This window comes from Siphateles boraxobius, unplaced genomic scaffold, assembly GCF_051911475.1.
Source record: "Siphateles boraxobius isolate OS27281-9 unplaced genomic scaffold, OSU_SipBor_1 156, whole genome shotgun sequence".
NCBI classification, from domain to species: domain Eukaryota; kingdom Metazoa; phylum Chordata; class Actinopteri; order Cypriniformes; family Leuciscidae; genus Siphateles; species Siphateles boraxobius.
In genome coordinates, this window is record NW_027508762.1 from 108,013 (window position 1) to 128,759 (window position 20,747).

General features: G+C 44.3%; 1 protein-coding gene across 5 annotated transcripts in view; it reads left to right on the forward strand.

The window, feature by feature from the left end:
• Window positions 1-20,747, forward strand: part of reln (reelin) — a 172,595-nt gene that overhangs the window by 107,815 nt on the left and 44,033 nt on the right. For all 5 annotated transcript variants that reach the window (XM_077230930.1, XM_077230931.1, XM_077230933.1 and 2 more), the window contains exons 24-36: window positions 2,983-3,169; window positions 4,055-4,260; window positions 4,929-5,100; window positions 5,618-5,824; window positions 7,025-7,260; window positions 7,416-7,573; window positions 10,267-10,480; window positions 10,560-10,636; window positions 11,683-11,841; window positions 11,936-12,130; window positions 13,482-13,755; window positions 17,642-17,782; window positions 19,980-20,157. In XM_077230930.1, coding sequence (XP_077087045.1) covers window positions 2,983-3,169; window positions 4,055-4,260; window positions 4,929-5,100; window positions 5,618-5,824; window positions 7,025-7,260; window positions 7,416-7,573; window positions 10,267-10,480; window positions 10,560-10,636; window positions 11,683-11,841; window positions 11,936-12,130; window positions 13,482-13,755; window positions 17,642-17,782; window positions 19,980-20,157 — 2,404 coding nt within the window. The remainder of the gene's footprint in view (window positions 1-2,982; window positions 3,170-4,054; window positions 4,261-4,928; window positions 5,101-5,617; window positions 5,825-7,024; window positions 7,261-7,415; window positions 7,574-10,266; window positions 10,481-10,559; window positions 10,637-11,682; window positions 11,842-11,935; window positions 12,131-13,481; window positions 13,756-17,641; window positions 17,783-19,979; window positions 20,158-20,747) is intronic.

The following is a 20,747-nucleotide window of genomic DNA, read 5'->3' on the forward strand; positions in this document are numbered from 1 at the left end:
GGTTGAGTGTGATGGTGTGGTTGAGTGTGACAGTTGTGGTTAAGTGTGACAGTGTGACCTGTGTGACGGTGTGACCTGTGTGACAGTGTGGTTGAGTGTGACGGTGTGTCCTGTGTGACGGTGTGGTTGAGTGTGACGGTGTGGTTGAGTGTGACGGTGTGACCTGTGTGACAGTGTGGTAGAGTGAGACTGTGTGACAGTGTGGAGGAGTGTGTGCGGTGTGGTTGAGTGTGACGGTGTGGTTGAGTGTGTGGTGTGGTTGAGTGTGATGGTGTGACCTGTGTGACAGTGTAGTTGAGTGTGTGCGGTGTGGTTGAGTGTGATGGTGTGACCTGTGTGACAGTGTGGTTGAGTGTGTGGTGTGTGACCTGTGTGACAGTGTGGTTGAGTGTGTGCGGTGTGGTTGAGTGTGACGGTGTGGTTGAGTGTGTGGTGTGGTAGAGTGTGATGGTGTGACCTGTGTGACAGTGTGGTTGAGTGTGTGGTGTGTGACCTGTGTGACAGTGTGGTTGAGTGTGACGGTGTGACCTGTGTGACAGTGTGGTTGAGTGTGACGGTGTGACCTGTGTGACAGTGTGGTTGAGTGTGTGGTGTGTGACCTGTGTGACAGTGTGGTTGAGTGTGCGGTGTGGTTGAGTGTGATGGTGTGACCTGTGTGACAGTGTGGTTGAGTGTGTGACCTGTGTGACAGTGTGGTTGAGTGTGACAGTGTGGTTGAGTGTGACGGTGTGACCTGTGTGACGGTGTGGTTGAGTGTGATGGTGTGACCTGTGTGACAGTGTGGTTGAGTGTGTGGTGTGTGACCTGTGTGACAGTGTGGTTGAGTGTGACGGTGTGACCTGTGTGACAGTGTGGTTGAGTGTGCGGTCTGACCTGTGTGACAGTGTGGTTGAGTGTGATGGTGGGACCTGTGTGACAGTGTGGTTGACTGTGTGTGGTGTGGTTGAATGTGACGGTGTGACCTGTGTGACAGTGTGGTTGAGTGTGACGGTGTGACCTGTGTGATGCTGTGGTTGAGTGTGACAGTGTGACCTGTGTGATGGTGTGGTTGAGTGTGACGGTGTGACCTGTGTGACAGTGTGGTTGAGTGCGAGGGTGTGACGCTGTGGTTGACTGTGTGCGGTGTGACCTGTGTGATGGTGTGGTTGAGTGTGACGGTGTGACCTGTGTGACAGTGTGGTTGAGTGCGAGGGTGTGACGCTGTGGTTGACTGTGTGCGGTGTGACCTGTGTGATGATGTGGTTGAGTGTGACGGTGTGACCTGTGTGACTGTGTGGTTGAGTGTGATGGTGTGACCTGTGTGACAGTGTGGTTGAGTGTGACGGTGTGACCTGTGTGACGGTGTGGTTGAGTGTGACGGTGTGACCTATGTGACAGTGTGGTTGAGTGTGACGGTGTGACCTGTGTGACAGTGTGGTTGAGTGTAACGGTGTGACCTGTGTGACGGTGTGGTTAAGTGTGTGTGGTGTGATCTGTGTGACGGTGTGGTTGAGTGTGTGTGGTGTGATCTGTGAGACAGTGTGGTTGAGTGTGACGGTGTGACCGGTGTGACAGTGTGGTTGAGTGTGACGGTGTGACCGGTGTGACAGTGTGGTTGAGTGTGACGGTGTGACCTGTGTGACGGTGTGGTTGAGTGTGTGTGGTGTGATCTGTGAGACAGTGTGGTTGAGTGTGACGGTGTGACCTGTGTGACGGTGTGGTTGAGTGTGTGTGGTGTGACCTGTGTGACGGTGTGGTTGAGTGTGACGGTGTGACCTGTGTGACGGTGTGGTTGAGTGTGTGTGGTGTGATCTGTGTGACAGTGTGGTTGAGTGTGACGGTGTGACCTGTGTGACGGTGTGGTTGAGTGTGTGTGGTGTGACCTGTGTGACGGTGTGGTTAACTGTGTGCGGTGTGACCTGTGTGACGGTGTGGTTGAGTGTGTGTGGTGTGATCTGTGAGACAGTGTGGTTGAGTGTGACGGTGTGACCTGTGTGACAGTGTGGTTGAGTGTGACGGTGTGACCCGTGTGACAGTGTGGTTGAGTGTGACGTTGTGAGCTGTGTGACGGTGTGACCTGTGTGACGGTGTGGTTGAGTGTGACGGTGTGACTTCGTGTGACGGTGTGACCTGTGTGACAGTGTGGTTGAGTGTGACGGTGTGACCTGTGTGACAGTGTGGTTGAGTGTGTGGTGTGTGACCTGTGTGACGGTGTGGTTGAGTGTGACCTGCGTGACGGTGTTACCTGTGTGACGGTGTGACCTGTGTGACGGTGTGGTTGAGTGTGACGGTGTGACCTGTGTGACAGTGTGGTTGAGTGTGAACGTGTGACCTGTGTGACAGTGTGGTTGAGTGTGACGGTGTGACCTGTGCGACAGTGTGGTTGAGTGTGACGGTGTGACCTGTGTGACGGTGTGGTTGAGTGTGCGTGACCTGTGTGACAGTGTGGTTGAGTGTGACGGTGTGAGCTGTGTGACGGTGTGACCTGTGTGACGGTGTGACCTGTGTGACAGTGTGGTTGAGTGTGACGGTGTGACCTGTGTGACAGTGTGGTTGAGTGTGACGGTGTGACCTGTGTGACGGTGTGGTTGAGTGTGCGTGACCTGTGTGACAGTGTGGTTGAGTGTGACGGTGTGAGCTGTGTGACGGTGTGACCTGTGTGACGGTGTGACCTGTGTGACAGTGTGGTTGAGTGTGACCTGTGTGACAATGTGGTTGAGTGTGTGGTGTGTGACCTGTGTGACGGTGTGGTTGAGTGTGACTTGTGTGACGGTGTGACCTGTGTGACGGTGTGATCTGTGTGACGGTGTGGTTGAGTGTGACGGTGTGACCTGTGTGACAGTGTGGTTGAGTGTGACGGTGTGGTTGAGTGTGACGGTGTGACCTGTGTGACAGTGTGGTTGAGTGTGACGGTGTGGTTGAGTGTGACAGCTGTGGTTAAATGTGACGGTGTGGTTGTGTGTGTGAATCAGACTCAAGCTCATGGCTCTGCTTTGTTCTCAGGTGTGATGAAGGCTTCACCGGCTCAGACTGCCAGCCCTTCAACACTCTGGCCTCCAGTGTGCTCTCAGACTTTGAGTCGCAGGAATCTCTAATATCATCCTGGCGTGAGGTGACCGGAGGAGAGGTTGTGCCGCCGGACCAGGGCTGTGGTGTCGTTTCCTCAGGATCCTCTCTGTACTTCAGTCAGGTGCGATCACAGCCGTCACACAGTCTACTGTTTTACAGCACTGAGTCAGGGTTACAGCATGCAGTTCTCACCTTCCCATCATAAAAAAAGATCATCAGTTAAAAGAACAAAGAATACAATAAGCGGTAACACTTGACAATAAGGGTACATGAATAATCAATGGCTGCTGTTATTCATGCATGAATCCTTTTGACTCCTGTCATAGTTAAGAATAGCTCTACATTTGTTCATGATTAGTTCATATCTTCACTAATCATGAGTTCACGTTGAAGTAACTTTTAACTCAGGTATTAGTACATGATTATGTATGTACCCTTCACAAGTTCCTTTGCCCATATAATCTTTAAACTAATAAGATTAAGCGTGTTTGGCTTGCTGTCCGCAGTGGAGGGGCTTGAGGAAGCAGCTTCAACTCGAGCTTAGATAAACCCCCCATTGGGAGTACTAATGCTTAGATGATGAGTATGGTAGCAAGATGCCTAAATGATGCAGGTGGAGCTGGGGAGGTGGCGGAACGCCAGAACAGCTGATGCTGGAGCGAGGGGAGCGGCTGCTTATATGCTCCGGCATTGAAAAATTAGATGGGTTCACTCCTCCTGAAATAATGTTATGAATTTTACTTATTGTAAAGTGTTACCCAATAAGCTTATTCACAAGGTGATGTTTTGAGAGCATTACTAAAGACCAGATAACTTTTAACTATTGGTCATTTAATGTCACTGGAGGAACATTTGTTCATAACTTTGGGAGAATCTTGCCAGAAAGTTCCCTGTGAGCTGAGAACACATCATTATGCAGACCGAGGCACAGATGACATGCAGGTCTGTGGTCATTGGCATGATGTCTCAGATGCTGCTGTATGTTGAAGTGTGTGTGTGTGGTCAGGTTGGACTGCGGCAGCTGGTCAGCTGGGACCTGGACACGGAGTGGGCGGAGTTTGTGCAGTTTTACCTGCGTATGGGCGGAGCCGGAGCCGAGTGCAATCAGGCGGACAGCAGGGAGGAGGGGCTTCTGCTGCAGTTCAGTAACGATGGTGGGATCAGCTGGGGTCTGATCGCTGAGATGTACTTCACTGACTTCACCAAACCGCGGTGAGGATTAGTCATCAACAAATACACTAATATACAACTGTGCCAAACATCGTACAAATACTGCAGTCACTGTGCTAAACAATTTACTGGAATACATGCTTGTTACTTTGTTCTAAAAAGTGGCGGGGAGTTTAAAAATAAGGCTCTGTTTATTTAAGCTTTTTTTACTTTAAAGGAATAGTTCACTTCAACATGAAAATTCTGCCATCATTAAAGTTGTTTCATTACTAATTCTTTAAGATATCTGTGTAATACATCCAAACAATTCTTTCTTTTTTTCTTTCTTTCCTGGAGTTATTTGATGTAAATATGACAGTGCTGCGCAGCTATTCTGAGTCCAATATGTAAATTATCAATAGAAAAGCCTATCCAAACAATGGATCCGTTCACAGAACATGTTCTGTTGTTTATAACACAGCAGACACAGCTGAGCGGAATAGAAGTAGGATTGAATGCAAAGGTCTTAACAGGGACGTAATCACCATTCGAACCACTGTTACCCACTCGAAGAAGAGTGAATGTCTGCATATTTTAAAATATAACATTATTTGCAAATAGTTTCAATTTATTACTTCACAACGACAATTATACCCAGAACTTTACATGAATAAATCTTTCTATGAGTGTAATGTGAGTGTTTGTGACTGGCTGATGTTGTTTGTCCACAGGTTTGTTCATTATGAGCTTCCCCTGGCATCTAAAACGCAGTGTACGCGCTTCCGCTGGTGGCAGCCGCTGCACTCCGGCGAAGGCTACGATCAGTGGGCCATCGATGACGTGATCATACTCTCCGAGCGAGAGAAGCATGTCATCCCGATGGCCGACCCCACGCTGCCTCAGGTGAGATTCTCCGCACGGATTAGAACGAAATTAAGCGTAGCGTCAGTTCTGGCAGGTCACGTTAGCCAGGCTTGCATCAGCTGATCCACGTCTACCTATAGGAATACGACGCCTATCACTGTATACATATATAAGCTGCTTCAGTATTATCCGGAGCTATCGCGTTCTCAGGAGCTGATTACCCTCCTCCATCCCCAGCTCCACCTGTCGTCAGTCAGGATTTGGCAGTCTGATTCCCCTCGAATCAGAATAAATTCTCGAATTATGTTGAACTTTAAAATCTTGAATTAATGATATCTGCAATACACTGATGTTGGTTCTGTTCTGTTTACACTAAGGAGGGTTGTTGCTGCTCTTATCCATGCTAGTCTGCATTGATGCGCAGAACAGAACCATACCGCCAATCCAAACTGTATGCTAATTGTCAATTGTATTTGATGATAGTGGTCCTGACAGAACTGATTCTACTGCAGTGTTCATGAAGGGATGAGAGAGAAACTGTGGTGTCTCCCTACAGAACTTCTATGAGAAACCGGCGTATGATCATCCGCTCAACCAGATGAGTGTGTGGCTGATGCTGGGAAATGAAGGAATGGACAAGGACCGTAACGGCAGCTTCTGTGCTCCCACTCCCTCTGCCATAGTGTTTGGGCGATCGGATGGCGACCGGATGGCGGTGACTCGAGACCTGTCTCTCCGTCCTGGATACACACTGCAGTTCAAGGTACTGATGTAAGGCTATGTACAGGAATTCTTCTTTCTTTCTCTCACACACCCACTCTCTCACACACACACACACAAACAAACACACACACACACACACACACACACACACACACACACACACACACACACACACACACACACACACACACACACACACACACACACACACACACACACACACACATTCATTAACCCAATTAATTTAAAATAATAAAAAATATTAATTTGCTGAGAGAAGCTCCCAACTAAAAATGTAAGTCGTGGCTCGTCATCAAATACTGTCATACAGCACACGCGCTCGAGTTTTATCCGCGCTGGTTTTTAATATTGGCACCTATTTTCTACATGTATGTTATAGATCTTATTGTTAACAGTTCATCTGTGCAACCGTTTCTTTCTTTTTTTAAATTGACCACATCATGTTTAAAGTGCCCCTATTTTGCTTTTTGAGATATGACGTTCATGCAGTGTGTTTTTTTTTATGTAAAAAAGTCTGCAATGTTTTTAAAATGAAAGTGCAGATCAACTGAGTTTTTATCTCCCAAAAGAAAGGAGTGATTCTGAACTGAAACGAGACGTCAGTAATTCAGTCTCATTTCCTGCTGTAGGTGTGTAACTCATTTGCATAATGCCAGCCTGTGGTCCTGATTGGCTGAGCAGCGTCTCGTAGCTCCGCCCTCAAACACTGTAGTGTATCTGAGACTGGAAGAGTTTGGTTCGTGTTGTTCGTGTCGAGAAGACACTGTTTTCTGAGATTGATACGGTAAAACCCACGCCATCGTTACTGTTCGTATCACTGTGATCAAGAGCTGAGATTCAGATATGATAATGAGCGTTTGCTTTCTGACCAATCACAGCAGAGCAGCTCTCAGAGAGGCGGAGCTTAGAGAGACTGAATCCTCGATCGAAGCGTTTCAGACACAGAGAGAAGAGAGCTGACGCTGCCCTGGAGATTATGAGGAAATGAACGTGTTTTTTGATCTTGGATGAATGGGAATCTGTTGTAAATTTACACATTTACAATAGCATAATAGCATGTTAAAAGTGCAGACTTTGCATTTTAATGGTACTGAAAGCTTAAATTTCTCTGCTTACATACAGGTCAAAGGATGAGTCACTTTTTTACCGTATTGAATGACCTGTTTGTACATGACAGTGTTTGTCCAGTGTAGAGACGTGTGCTGTGCTTCTCCTTCAGCTGAACATCGGCTGTGAGTCGGCCTTCAGTGCGTCGGCGCCGGTCCTGCTCCAGTTCTCTCATGACGCGGGCCGCTCGTGGGCTCTGGTGCGCGAGGGCTGTTACCCAGCATCCCCTGGGGCCGCCAGCTGTGAGGGCAGCGGCCGAGAACTCAGAGAGCCCACTGTTTACAACACAGGGGACTACGAGCGCTGGACCAGAATCACGGTTGTACTACCACGAAATGTGGCTGCCGGGTAACTGGACCCTGGAATTGTTCTCTCAATTTTCGAGATGTTTAATAGAAAATGACCAAAATACTAAGCAAGAAGAACATTGTTGGCAGTGCTTGCTTGATTATTCTAGCCTCAGTTTTGATGAACTCATCTCTACATTCCCGTGTCATTTTCAGCAAGACACGCTTCCGCTGGTTCCAGGAGAGCAGTGTGTATCGGGACGCCCCGGCGTTCGCCCTGGACGGTGTCTACATCTCTGAGCCCTGTCCCAATCACTGCGGGGGTCACGGAGACTGTGTCTCAGGCGTCTGCTTCTGCGACATGGGGTACACAGGTAACGCTCACATTCAGACTCATCCAGTCTTGGATCTGATGTGTGTATCCGGTCTAATATAGCTTTTACTCTTTGCTTGACATGGTGGTTTGGTTTGAGTTGACAGAAGCTGAATCAATGTATGTTGATCATTATATCTGTATGTCAGTAAATCACAACCACTGCACATGTCGAACACCACTTTGTCTTACATTTCAGGTCTTGGAGTCTCTACAAATGAACTGGAGTCGGTTGCATAAACAGCTGTCATGTTAAAGTCACTATGAATTCAAAATGAACAATTCTTATTTTTTATTGCAGTGTTTATTCTAAATGATTTATCTGTGCATATCATTATTGTTTAAAGGTCCCATATTATGCTAAATTCACTTTTGCATGCTGTTTGGACATAAATGTGTGTTGGCAGTGTGTGTATACAACCACCCAATAGTGATAAAAATCCACTCACTCCTTTTTTATTAATCCCCATAAATCATCAGCAGTGTCTCCCAACGAACTGTTTTCAGAATGCTGTTTTAGTGATGCACTAAGTACAGGCCCCGCCCACGAGTGTTGAGAGACACATGCCGTTCTAACATAGAGCCGCCCTGATCGAGTTCACAGCTGCTGCACTGACGAGCATGTCTCCCAGCGTTGTAGGTGTTGTGTGGCTGGATGTATTAATCCACATAGCTCTCTCTATTTACTCCCGAAATCTGAGGCAGCCGCTGAAATTGAGGTGGAATTATTTTGTTTTTAAAGAAAATGCTCCCTCAACTCGACCCGAAATTCATTTATGTACTTGCACACTTCTTATATCTTACTGTTTACTCAGCTCTTACGGTGAGTTTCTGAAGTAAAACTGACGCTTCATCTTTTGTGTTATGTACAATACATTTTATTAAACTCATTAATATGTTTGATCATCATTCGGACCTGGTCCGAAACAGCAGACTTGTAGGCTATTAATAGTGGATACATGCAGATGACAAATACGTTATAACCGTGATTAAACTACTAAACTATACCTGTTCCATCTCTATACAGCACTCTGACTCTGAGGCATTATTGTCCGACTCCGGGGGCCTGTACCATGATGGTAGTTGAACAAACTCAGGGTTACAGGATTAGTTTAGAGTTCACTAAACCAAACCAATCCAACCAGGCTTTGTTGGTACCATGATGCTGATCATCAACTTTCTCTGTCAACCCAGGGTTTGATCGTGAGTTTAGGAGTTTAAGTGTGACATCAGTAGCGAACAGCCAATCACATGTTGAGAAAGAGTGAAACTGAGATTAATTTCTCGCGAGAGAAGCAGCGCAATTCACTTATTAAATAAAAGTATTAAAATAGTAAGAATTTAAACAAATTTACACAGCAAGAAGAAAACGGCTGTCTATGAAAGAGGACAACTAAAAGAAAGTCTCGCTGCTGTATATCAGTGCAAGTAAAAGTTATTTTATACAGCTGATAAAGGTATAGAGAGAATTGAACATTTAAGCTCACATGTAGTCATTTTATAGCTTCATCTATTGATGCTAAAGCGTATTTATATTACCTTTTATATATTTATTCATTTAAACTGCATGATAAGAATTGATGAACTAAAATTGTACATCTGTGATTGATTAAGGGTATAACAATTACATAGTTCTAAATAATATCTAAATCATACAAATTTATTATTCTAAATAAGCATCACTAAAAACTAGACGATTTTTTCTTTAAAAATCATTTGCTATGTAGTGACCTTTAATTTGGAGTAGAAACAGTTGGAGTGACTTTATCGCATCAGACATGTGTCACTTTGCTCACAGCTGATTGGTCCAAGTTCAGTTTGCAACCTCTTACCTAGAACATAACCTGCCCCGGACCAGGTTAGCCATGGAGCGTCAGTTACTATGGCGATGAACACTGCTAAAAGCCAAACCACTTTCATGGTCCCTAAAACCCAGGGTTGACGCAAACTAAACTGAAACATAGCTGGCTAGCCACCTAAACCGGCTTCATGGTATAGGCCCCGGGTCGAAATGAACACCGTTACTGAGAGTTTCTGATATTATTATCATCATTCTGTGAGATGAAATTGTCCTGAGACTGAGCGCGAGCTCTTGAAGCTCCGCCCCCTGTGCCGTGCTCATTTGCATTTAAAAGGCACAAACTAAAACAGCCCGTTTTGCCGAGCACCAAAAAATGACAATTTAAAAATGTTGTAAAAAATGATCTGTTGGGTATTTTGAGCTAAAACTTCACATACACACTCTGGGGACATCAGAGACTTATTGTGAGAAGGGGCATAATAGGGGACCTTTAAAATTCATTTGTCTCATAATCTTGAATCAGAATAACAGCAGCATCTCTTCTCTCCTCTGATGACGAGGGCGGGGCAACCTGTCACTCACGTGAGATAAGCCAATAGAAAACCACTACCATCCAACCATCCAATCAATTCCCCACAGACACAATCAAGCCCCGCCCACATCTGTTCTCGTTCCAGAAGTGTTCAATCGGATATACGGCACGAAAGGGAGGACAACTTCCCTTTCATGATGACTTTAAAAGCTAGTCTGAACAAATATCAATTAGTTGGAGATAATCATAATCTTTCTTTTCAGATTAAATCCATCCAATCTATAAAATGAGATGATTAAGTTGTAAGACTAGCCTAGCCGAGGAGCTTCTGCTGTGTGTGATGTGGTGTGTTTGTGTTCAGTGGAGGTGGATGGGTCGAGCTGTGTCCCGTCGGCAGCGAGTCCCACTGAGCTCTCGGAGGACTTCGAGGGCAAGCTGAGCTCACAGTGGCAGAGCCTGAGCGGAGGACAGATCGGGGATGGCTGTGGGACCATCAGCGAAGGCAAAGCGCTGTACTTCAGCAGTCTGGGCCGGCGAGAGGCTCGCACCACACCGCTGGACACCACCAACACCCGGTCAGAACCACTCCAACATCAAGCTTTAGAACGCCCTCATTTCTCGACTTATAACCAACTCTTTTCTCTTTCTGTACAGTTTGGTTCAGTTCTACATTCGGATTGGAGGGAAAAACATGGGCTCCACTTGTACTCGCCCCCGTTCCCGAAATGAAGGTGAATGTCAAGTCAAGTCTCCTTCATTTATACAGCGCTTTTAACACTATATATTGTTTCAAAGCAGCTTTACAGTGATAATAGGAGATTACAGTAACAGAGATTGTTTTGGCTTTACAGCAGCTCTAGAATAAATTTATTGTCCAGATAAAGTTAGTTTTGATTGATTCACTTCCATTGCAAAGATCATTTGTTATTAATTTATGGTTCGTAACACGACACCATTTCAACTAAAAACAGAAACTTTTAATGTGTTCTGGCCGCTCATTTGCACGACAACAGTGCTTGGTGCTCGAGAATGCAAACTTTGAAACAGGTTCCAAGGTTCAAGTTTTGAAAAATTTTGAAAAACATTATCATCTCTGTGTAAACTTCAAAAATGTGAATCTGAGAAAACGGTGATAGCTTGCACATGCATATTACGTGTTTAGTCCATAGGCGTGTGCGTTTGAATATGTTTGCGCGCAGGTGCGTATTCTTTCTTTACAAATAGTCTTCACCAAATTACTTGTCTGGCAGCATAATACAGAATTTTTAGTCATTTCCACGGATCCATGCGAACTGGAATAATTTTGATAACGTTTTATCTGTACAGAGGTAAAGGGAAGGGAAGTGGAAATGTGGAGATCATTAACTGCAGATCTGGTGTGAATTGTGAATTTTACAAAAAAGTACGATTATTGGACAAAAGTAAGCGTGAAGGTCCACCCCTAAACATACCCGTCACTGAGGTGTGATCATAGGGGATGAAAACATACGAATCATCCATCAATTCGCCAAAACTTAAAATAGTAACGAATTGCCATGAGATTCAGTTGGTTGTACAGTATTATGAAATAGAAATAAAGTGCTTGATCACACAAAGCTCATCAGAAACGGTGAATCGAAGTTTGAATGTTTTAGATGTTCAATCTCGATATATTTCAGTGTAATAATCCTCACATCGTCTATGGAAAGCACAGCAGTTTCAGCGGCTGGATGAGGCGGCCAGGCACTAAACATACCGCAGTTATTCAGGACTAACCCTGCTTGTGTTTCTTTGGCAGGTGTGGTTGTCCAGTTCTCCATCAACAATGGCGTGCAGTGGCAGCTCTTACGAGAGCTGGACTTTGGGTCGTTCCTCGAGCCTCAGGTGGTCACCATCGAGCTGCCGCCCGCAGCAAAGACTTCACACACCGTGTTCCGCTGGTGGCAGCCTCAGCAGGGTCAGAACCGTTATACACACACTACTCTACAGTGAGAACATCATAACCTACAGAACATGTGCTAAGGTGCAGTCATCTATCTCTCGTTTCTCAGGTAAACACGCGGCCCAGTGGGGCCTGGACAATATTCTGATCGGAATGAACGACAGCGCTAGGAGTGGATTCTTCGACACGTTTGATGGCACTTCCCCTTTAAGACACAACTGGTATCGAGTTGTAGGCGGAGAGGTGACCGCAGACTGTCTGAGCCGAGACTCAGTGCTCAACTTCAACTCTGAGCTCATGGACAGTGAGTTACCGTTAACATCAATTTTCATTCATCATCCAGACATTTAATTGAGCATTTTCAGCTGGCCATTTTCAGGCCTTCCCACTCTGGTCTTTTCTAATATTTACGCGGGTCCTAAAGCTCTTGTCTGATCATAACCCTTTTTTTTCATAACAGAGTTTTTCTCTTTTGTAATGTCTCTCAGCCATCTCTCTGTCTACAGTCTTTCTACAAATCTCCCTTTTGCTCACTCTCTCTCTCCTCCACCATCATGAGTAGACACGCCCCCTACTGCTGATTTGCTCACTCTCTCTCTCCTCCCCCATCATGAGTAGACACACCCCCTACTGCTGATTGGCTTACTTTCCCTCCTCCCCATCATAAGTAGACACACCCCCTACTGCTGATTGGCTTACTTTCCCTCCTCCCCATCATAAGTAAACACACCCCTACTGCTGATTGGCTTACTCTCTCTTATCCCCATCATAAGTAGACACGCCCCCTACTGCTGATTGGCTTACTCTCTCTCCTCCCCCATCATGAGTAGACACACCCCCTACTGCTGATTGGCTTACTCTCTCTCCTCCACATCATGAGTAGACACACCCCCTACTGCTGATTGCCTTACTCTCTCCTCCCCCATCATGAGTAGACACACCCCCTACTGCTGATTGGCTTACTCTCCTCCACTTCATGAGTAGACACACCCCCTACTGCTGATTGGCTTACTCTCTCTCCTACACATCATGAATAAATACACCCCCTACTGCTGATTGGCTTACTCTCCCTCCTCCACTTCATGAGTAGACACACCCCCTACTGCTGATTGGCTTACTCTCTCTCCTCCACATCATGAGTAGACACACCCCCTACTGCTGATTGGCTTACTCTCTCTCCTCCCCATCATGAGTAGACACACCCCCTACTACTGATTGGCTTAGTCTCTCTCCTCCACATCATGAGTAGACACACCCCCTACTGGTGATTGGCTTACTCTCTCTCCTCCCCCATCATGAGTAGACACACCCCCTACTGCTGATTTGCTTACTCTCTCTCCTCCACATCATGAGTAGACACACACCCCCTACAACTGATTGGTTACTCTCTCTCCTCCCCAGTCCGATCCACTTTCAACACCGTTTCTCAGAATCACTTACTGCACCTATAAGCAGACGGTCTACTAATACTCAACTGATACTCTAATGAGAGCTAGTTGAAATGTTGGGGGAATATCAAAATAAAGTGTTAGCAAATAATTTATTTCTGAACTTGCCCTTTGACACTCACAAAGCTGAATGCACATGTATGATAGGGTGTGTCTGATATGAATGCACATGTATTGAGGGTGTGTCTGATATGATCTGTCCCCCAGAGAGGCCTCGGTACGCTGAGAGCTGGGACTTCGAGGTGTCCGGCTCCTCCTTCCTCCAGTTTGATCTGAGCATGGGTTGCAGTAAGGCTGCGTCTCCATCTCACGGCGTCCGACTCGAGTTCTCCACAGACTGCGGGCGCCGCTGGACCCTGGTCACGCCGGAGTGTGTGCCGCCCGCCATTGGCTGCTCAGGGTACAGCCAGCGCTCGGTGTACAGCGCGCCTCAGTACCTGCAGTGGAGGAGGGTCACTGTCTACCTGCCCAGCGCTGCCATGTACGACTCTATACAGATGCTTTCATACACACACCTCAGTCCCATCACTACACCTTTATACTGCCCTCGTTGTGGCAGCAACAAGCCTCATTTCTATAGCACTTTACACAGTAGAAATTCACAGCTGAAAGCAAACATTCTGGCAAGGTTACGAACAAACGTTCTTCCAGAAACCTTAAAGGGATAGTTCACCCAAAAATGTAAGTTAGCCCATGATTTACTCTCCCTCAAGCCATCCTAGGTGTATATGACATTCTTCTTTCAGACAAATACAATCGGAGTTATATTAATAAATATCCTGGCTCTTCCAAGCTTTATAATGGCAGTGTATGGCCATTTCTGTTTATAAGTCCATAAAAGTGCATTACTGTCAGGACCACTGTCGTCAAATACAGTGATAGGCTTTACACTTGAAAAGTGGAATCCGTATGTTTGTTTGGCCGGAAGCTAGTTATTTTACTTTTAAAAGTTTTAAATATGGATATTTTTCTTAAACAAACTCATCGCTTCGCTTCAGAAGGCCTTTATTAACCCCCGGAGCCTGTGGAGCACTTTAAGATGGATAGAGGCACTTTTATGATGGATAGATGCACTTTATGATGGATAGATCCACTTTATGATGGATAGATGCACTTTATGATGGATAGAGGCACTTTTATGATGGACAGATGCACTTTTATGATGGATAGAGGCACTTTTATGATGGATAGATGCACTTTTATGATGGACAGATGCACTTTTATGATGGACAGATGCACTTTTATGATGGATAGAGGCACTTTTATGATGGATAGAGGCACTTTTATGATCGATAGATGCACTTTTATGATGGATAGAGGCACTTTTATGGTGGATAGATGCTTTTTTAATGATGGATAGAGGCACTTTTATGATGATAGATGCACTTTTATGATGGATAGATGCACTTTTATGATGGATAGATGCACTTTTATGATGGATAGAGGCACTTTTATGATGGATAGATGCACTTTTATGATGGATAGATGCACTTTTATGATGGATAGATGCACTTTTATGATGGATAGATGCACTTTTATGATGGATAGAGGCACTTTTATGATGATAGATGCACTTTTATGATGGATAGAGGCACTTTTATGATGGATAGATGCACTTTTATGATGGATAGATGCACTTTTATGATGGATAGAGGCACTTTAATGATGGATAGATGCACTTTTATGATGGATAGATGCACTTTTATGATGGATAGAGGCACTTTTATGGTGGATAAATGCTTTTTTAATGATGGATAGAGGCACTTTTATGATGATAGATGCACTTTTATGATGGATAGATGCACTTTTATGATGGATAGAGGCACTTTTATGATGATAGATGCTTTTTTAATGATGGATAGATGCACTTTCATGATGGATAGATGCACTTTTATCATGGATAGATGCACTTTTATGATGGATAGATGCACTTTTATGATGGATAGATGAACTTTTATGATGGATAGATGCACTTTTATGATGGATAGATGTACTTTTATGATGGACAGATGCACTTTTATGATGGATAGATGCACTTTTATGATGGAAAGATGCAATTTTATGATGGATAGATGAACTTTTATGATGGACAGATGCACTTTTATGATGGATAGATGCACTTTTATGATGGATAGATGCTTTTTTAATGATGGATAGAGGCACTTTTATGATGGATAGATGCACTTTTATGATGGATAGATGGACTTTTATGATGGATAGAGGCACTTTTATGATGGATAGATGCACTTTTATGATGGATAGATGCACTTTTATGATGGATAGAGGCACTTTTATGATGGATAGATGCACTTTTAGATGGATAGATGCACTTTTATGATGGATAGAGGCACTTTTATGATGGATAGATGCACTTTTATGATGGATAGATGCACTTTTATGATGGATAGATGCACTTTTATAATGGATAGAGGCACTTTTATGATGGACAGATGCACTTTTATGATGGATAGATGCACTTTTAGATGGATAGATGCACTTTTATGATGGATAGAGGCACTTTTATGATGGATAGATGCACTTTTATGATGGATAGATGCACTTTTATGATGGATAGATGCACTTTTATGATGGATAGAGGCACTTTTATGATGGATAGATGCACTTTTAGATGGATAGATGCACTTTTATGATGGATAGATGCACTTTTGTGATGGATAGATGAACTTTTATGATGGATAGATGCACTTTTATAATGGACAGATGCACTTTTATGATGGATAGATACATTTTTATGATGGATAGATGCACTTTTATTATGGACAGATGCACTTTTATGATGGATAGATAAATTTTTATGATGGATAGATGCACTTTTATGATGGAAAGATGCACTTTTATGATGGATAGATAAATTTTTATGATGGATAGATGCACTTTTATAATGGACAGATGCACTTTTATGATGGATAGATAAAATTTTATTATGGATAGATGCACTTTTATGATGGACAGATGCACTTTTATGATGGATAGATAAATTTTTATGATGGATAGATGCACTTTTATGATGGAAAGATGCACTTTTATGGACTTCAAAACAGAAACAGCCATTATAAAGCTTGGAAGAGCCAGGATATTTATTAATATAACTCTGATTGTATTCGTCTGACAGAATAATGTCATATACAGCTAGGATGACTTGAGGGAGAGTAAATCATGGGCTAATTTAATTCTTTTGGTGAACTATCCCTTTAATAGAACGTTAGTTCAAATCATCTGGTCTTTAATAATGTCACAAAACGTTTGAACAAAAACATTATTTATACATCATTCATGGAGCGTTTCTGAAATGTTTTAGTTGGACGTCGGGTTCAGAGAACATTCAAAAGTAACGTCCCATAATCTTTGAAGAATGATACAATATAATGTTTCCTTAATGTTCACATAACCACAATTTATTTTTAAACATTCAAAAAACTGAACATTCAGAAATAACATGTTTATAACGAGTATGCTTAATGAGAAGATAATTAGCAAAACATTCTTAGAACACATCCTATCTGGATTTACAGTAACAAGCAGGAAAATAACAGAATCAATTATGCAAACTTCATCAAATGAACCTTGTGCTGTAAAGCAGCTCTACACAAGTCATTATTCAGATCGATCCGGTTCAAGTTTTGTTCTCAGCCCCAGGGGCCGGTTGCATAAACCTCTAAGACTAGTCTTACAAGTTAGACATCATTTTTTTTCTTTAAGACTATTCATAACTTTTTTAAATCAGTTACATAAAAATGTAGATTGGCTTAATTTGATACTGAAAAGTAACACTGACTGCCCCTGAGTAACTGCTAGTGGGTTATACTAGAACTTGAGACACTTAAGGCTGTGTTTATGCAACCGGCCCCTGGATAGTGTCAGTGCAGTTAAATCAATATTATTACTGAATGGTGTCAATTGATAATACCATGTTACTTCAGTGTGTACCTTGATATTTTCCATGTTCAATTCGATTCTTTATTTATTTTCAATATTTATTTGTACAGCGCTTTTCACAATACACCTTGTTTCAGAGCAGCTTTACAGAAAATGCATTATATGTATAGTCCACATTACAGTTTAGAGTGATCTGTTACCAGATGTGACTGTCTAAGTTAAGTATTTCAGAAATGTAGCTACATATATAAAATGACAGTTAGTTAAAAATGTATTAATTTAAACAATGTAATAATGTAAAGCAGAAACAATGAGCTCATTGGAGTAATGGATACTTGTTTGTTAACAAATGATTATGACATTTAGAAAATGTCCATGTAAGTTATTCATTTTTTCATCCGCCATGAAGTGTCCAAAAACCTTTAGTCACGTGATGTTTCCAACACTGAACCCTTTCCCGGCTCGTGTAGTTCTCCCAGAACGAGGTTCCGCTGGATCCAGCCTGTGTTTGCTCCCGGAGCCGATGGCTGGACGCTGGATGATGTTCTCCTGACTCCCGGCTGCCCGTGGATGTGTTCGGGACACGGCCTGTGCGACAGCGGACACTGCGTGTGAGTCTCCCACTGGATAGAGCTGCACGATTAATCGCAGTTTACATGAAATCGCAGTTAAACCGATTTGGTGTGATTATTAGTTATGTGCAGCTTGTCATTGATGTACGGCTCAGTAAACCCGGCTCACTCTGAAAGCACTGTGAGTTTGAGTCACTTATAACGTGCATTTGAAAAAGCAACACGCGTCAAACTTCTTTCCAAACATGAGAAGGATTTATGAACCTCTTGTCCAACAAAAGACGACATTTAATAACATGCTTTTCCTCCAAACTCACTTCATCAGGACAGCTGAGCTTCTCCTTCTGAGAGATGAAGTGCTTCTGACACAGAATAATGCAGTCGTGTGTTTATTAGTCGTGTTTAATCAAAGCGTTTCGATCTTCTGTTTATTCTAATGCATTCTCATCCTTTGGCGTCATATGTGACGCCATATGACAAAACGGCGAAATACTACGCACATGGCACCCTTTATCGTCAATATAACACGCACTGTGATGGGAAGGTTTAGGTGTGGGGTAGGGTCTGCGTCTCATATTCACGCTAAAGGATGCCAGTCAACTTTATGACGCCTTGGGTTCGTATAATGTGTGTTATACTTCTGCGAGGCATAATTGGCGTGTGTATGTGTGTGTGTGTGTGTGTGTGTAAGAGAGTGTGTGAGCGAGTGTGTGTGTGTGAGAGAGTGTGTGTCTGTGTGTGTGTGTGTGTGTGTGAGATGCCCTCTGGTGTTCAGGTGTGTGTGTGTGTGTGTGTGTGTATGTGTGTGTGTGTGACACCCTCTGGTGTTCAGATGGATATGTGGTGTGTGTGTGTGTGTGTGTGTGTGAGACGCCCTCTGGTGTTCAGATGTGTGTGTGTGTGTGTGTGAGAGAGAGAGAGAGAGAGAGAGATGCCCTCTGGTGTTCAGATGTGTGTGTGTGTGTGTGTGTGTGTGTCTGTGTGTGTGTGTGTGCCCCCTGGGTGTTCAGATGGATGTGTGTGTGTGTGTGTGTGTGTGTGTGCCCTCTGGGTGTTCAGATGGATGTGTGTGTGTGTGTGTGTGTGTGTGTGTGTGTGTGTGTGTGTGTGTGTGGCCCCTGGGTGTTCAGATGGATGTGTGTGTGTGTGTGTGTGTGTGCCCTCTGGGTGTTCAGATGGATGTGTGTGTGTGTGTGTGTGTGTGCCCTCTGGGTGTTCAGATGGATGTGTGTGTGTGTGTGTGTGTGTGTGTGTGTGTGTGTGTGTGTGCCCTCTGGGTGTTCAGATGGATGTGTGTGTGTGTGTGTGTGAGTGTGTGCGTGCCCTCTGGGTGTTCAGATGGATGTGTGTGTGTGTGTGTGTGTGTGTGTGTGCCCTCTGGGTGTTCAGATGGATGTGTGTGTGTGTGTGTGCGTGCCCTCTGGGTGTTCAGATGGATGTGTGTGTGTGTGTGTGTGTGTGTGTGCCCCCTGGGTGTTCAGATGGATGTGTGTGTGTGTGTGTGTGTGTGTGTGCCCTCTGGGTGTTCAGATGGATGTGTGTGTGTGTGTGTGTGTGTGTGTGTGTGTGTGTGTGTGTGCGTGCCCTCTGGGTGTTCAGATGGATGTGTGTGTGTGTGTGTGTGTGTGTGTGCGTGCCCTCTGGGTGTTCAGATGGATGTGTGTGTGTGTGTGTGTGTGTGTGCCCTCTGGGTGTTCAGATGGATGTGTGTGTGTGTGTGTGTGTGTGTGTGTGTGTGTGTGTGCCCTCTGGGTGTTCAGATGGATGTGTGTGTGTGTGTGTGTGCCCTCTGGTGTTCAGATGGATGTGTGTGTGTGTGTGTGCGTGCCCTCTGGGTGTTCAGATGGATGTGTGTGTGTGTGTGTGTGTGTGCCCTCTGGTGTTCAGATGGATGTGTGTGTGTGTGTGTGTGTGTGTGCCCTCTGGTGTTCAGATGGATGTGTGTGTGTGTGTGTGTGTGTGTGTGCCCTCTGGTGTTCAGATGGATGTGTGTGTGTGTGTGTGTGTGTGCCCTCTGGTGTTCAGATGGATGTGTGTGTGTGTGTGTGTGTGTGCCCTCTGGTGTTCAGATGGAGCATTTACTCCCGATCAGCCGTGATTCACTGACAAGCTGCACATAATATAATCGCAGCCTTTGTGAAATCGCGTGCGGTTTCGTTGTAATCGAGCGCTGAACGGCTCCTGATGAGCTCGAGCTCCGCGATCCTGCAGTGACACTGGTCTCTCTCTCGCGCAGCTGTGATACGGGCTTCGGTGGCGCTCACTGTGTGCCGCTGCTCGCTCTGCCGGCGGTTCTGAAGGAAGATTTCAACGAGAACCTGAAGCCTGACGTGTGGCCGGAGGTGTACGGGGCGGAGCGGGGGACGCTGAGCGGAGAACCGCTCAAATCAGGAACCGCACTCATCTTCAAAGGCGTGAGTAAAGTGTGAACGAGTCACACGCTAACAATTTATCGCGTTACAATATATCGCAATACAAAAATACAACATGTATCGTGGATAGTTCACCCAAAATAAAAATGACTGTGAAAAAATTCAAGTTTTCAGAGTTTTAGTGTCAGTACAAAAAACTACTATATAATGTTGAATAAAATGTGTAATAATGCAGTGGGGGAATCTCTGTGGGTCCTGATAATGACAAATATCTGATGTTACCAGTAAAAAGTCCCACATTATTTTCAATATATCTAGTCAGTGAAAGAGTACAAGCATATTCATCTAAAATAATTCTGTTTTCAGCTTCAGAATCATGAATATTCTGGTGTCTCTATCGTCCTGTATTGGGTTTCCAGCTCCTAGTCCAAGTCTATTCATTTACACACACAATGTAACACCAAATTTAGCAGTTTAATCAATAGTACATTTTTGTTAACCCTTTATCATATGTCTTGGAGTATGGCAATAATGTGGCATCGTGAGTTCAGTATCGTGATATATATCGAATCGTGACACCCCTATGAAGGACTGCTCTGCTTCATGCATTCAACATGCATTAAACGTTTATG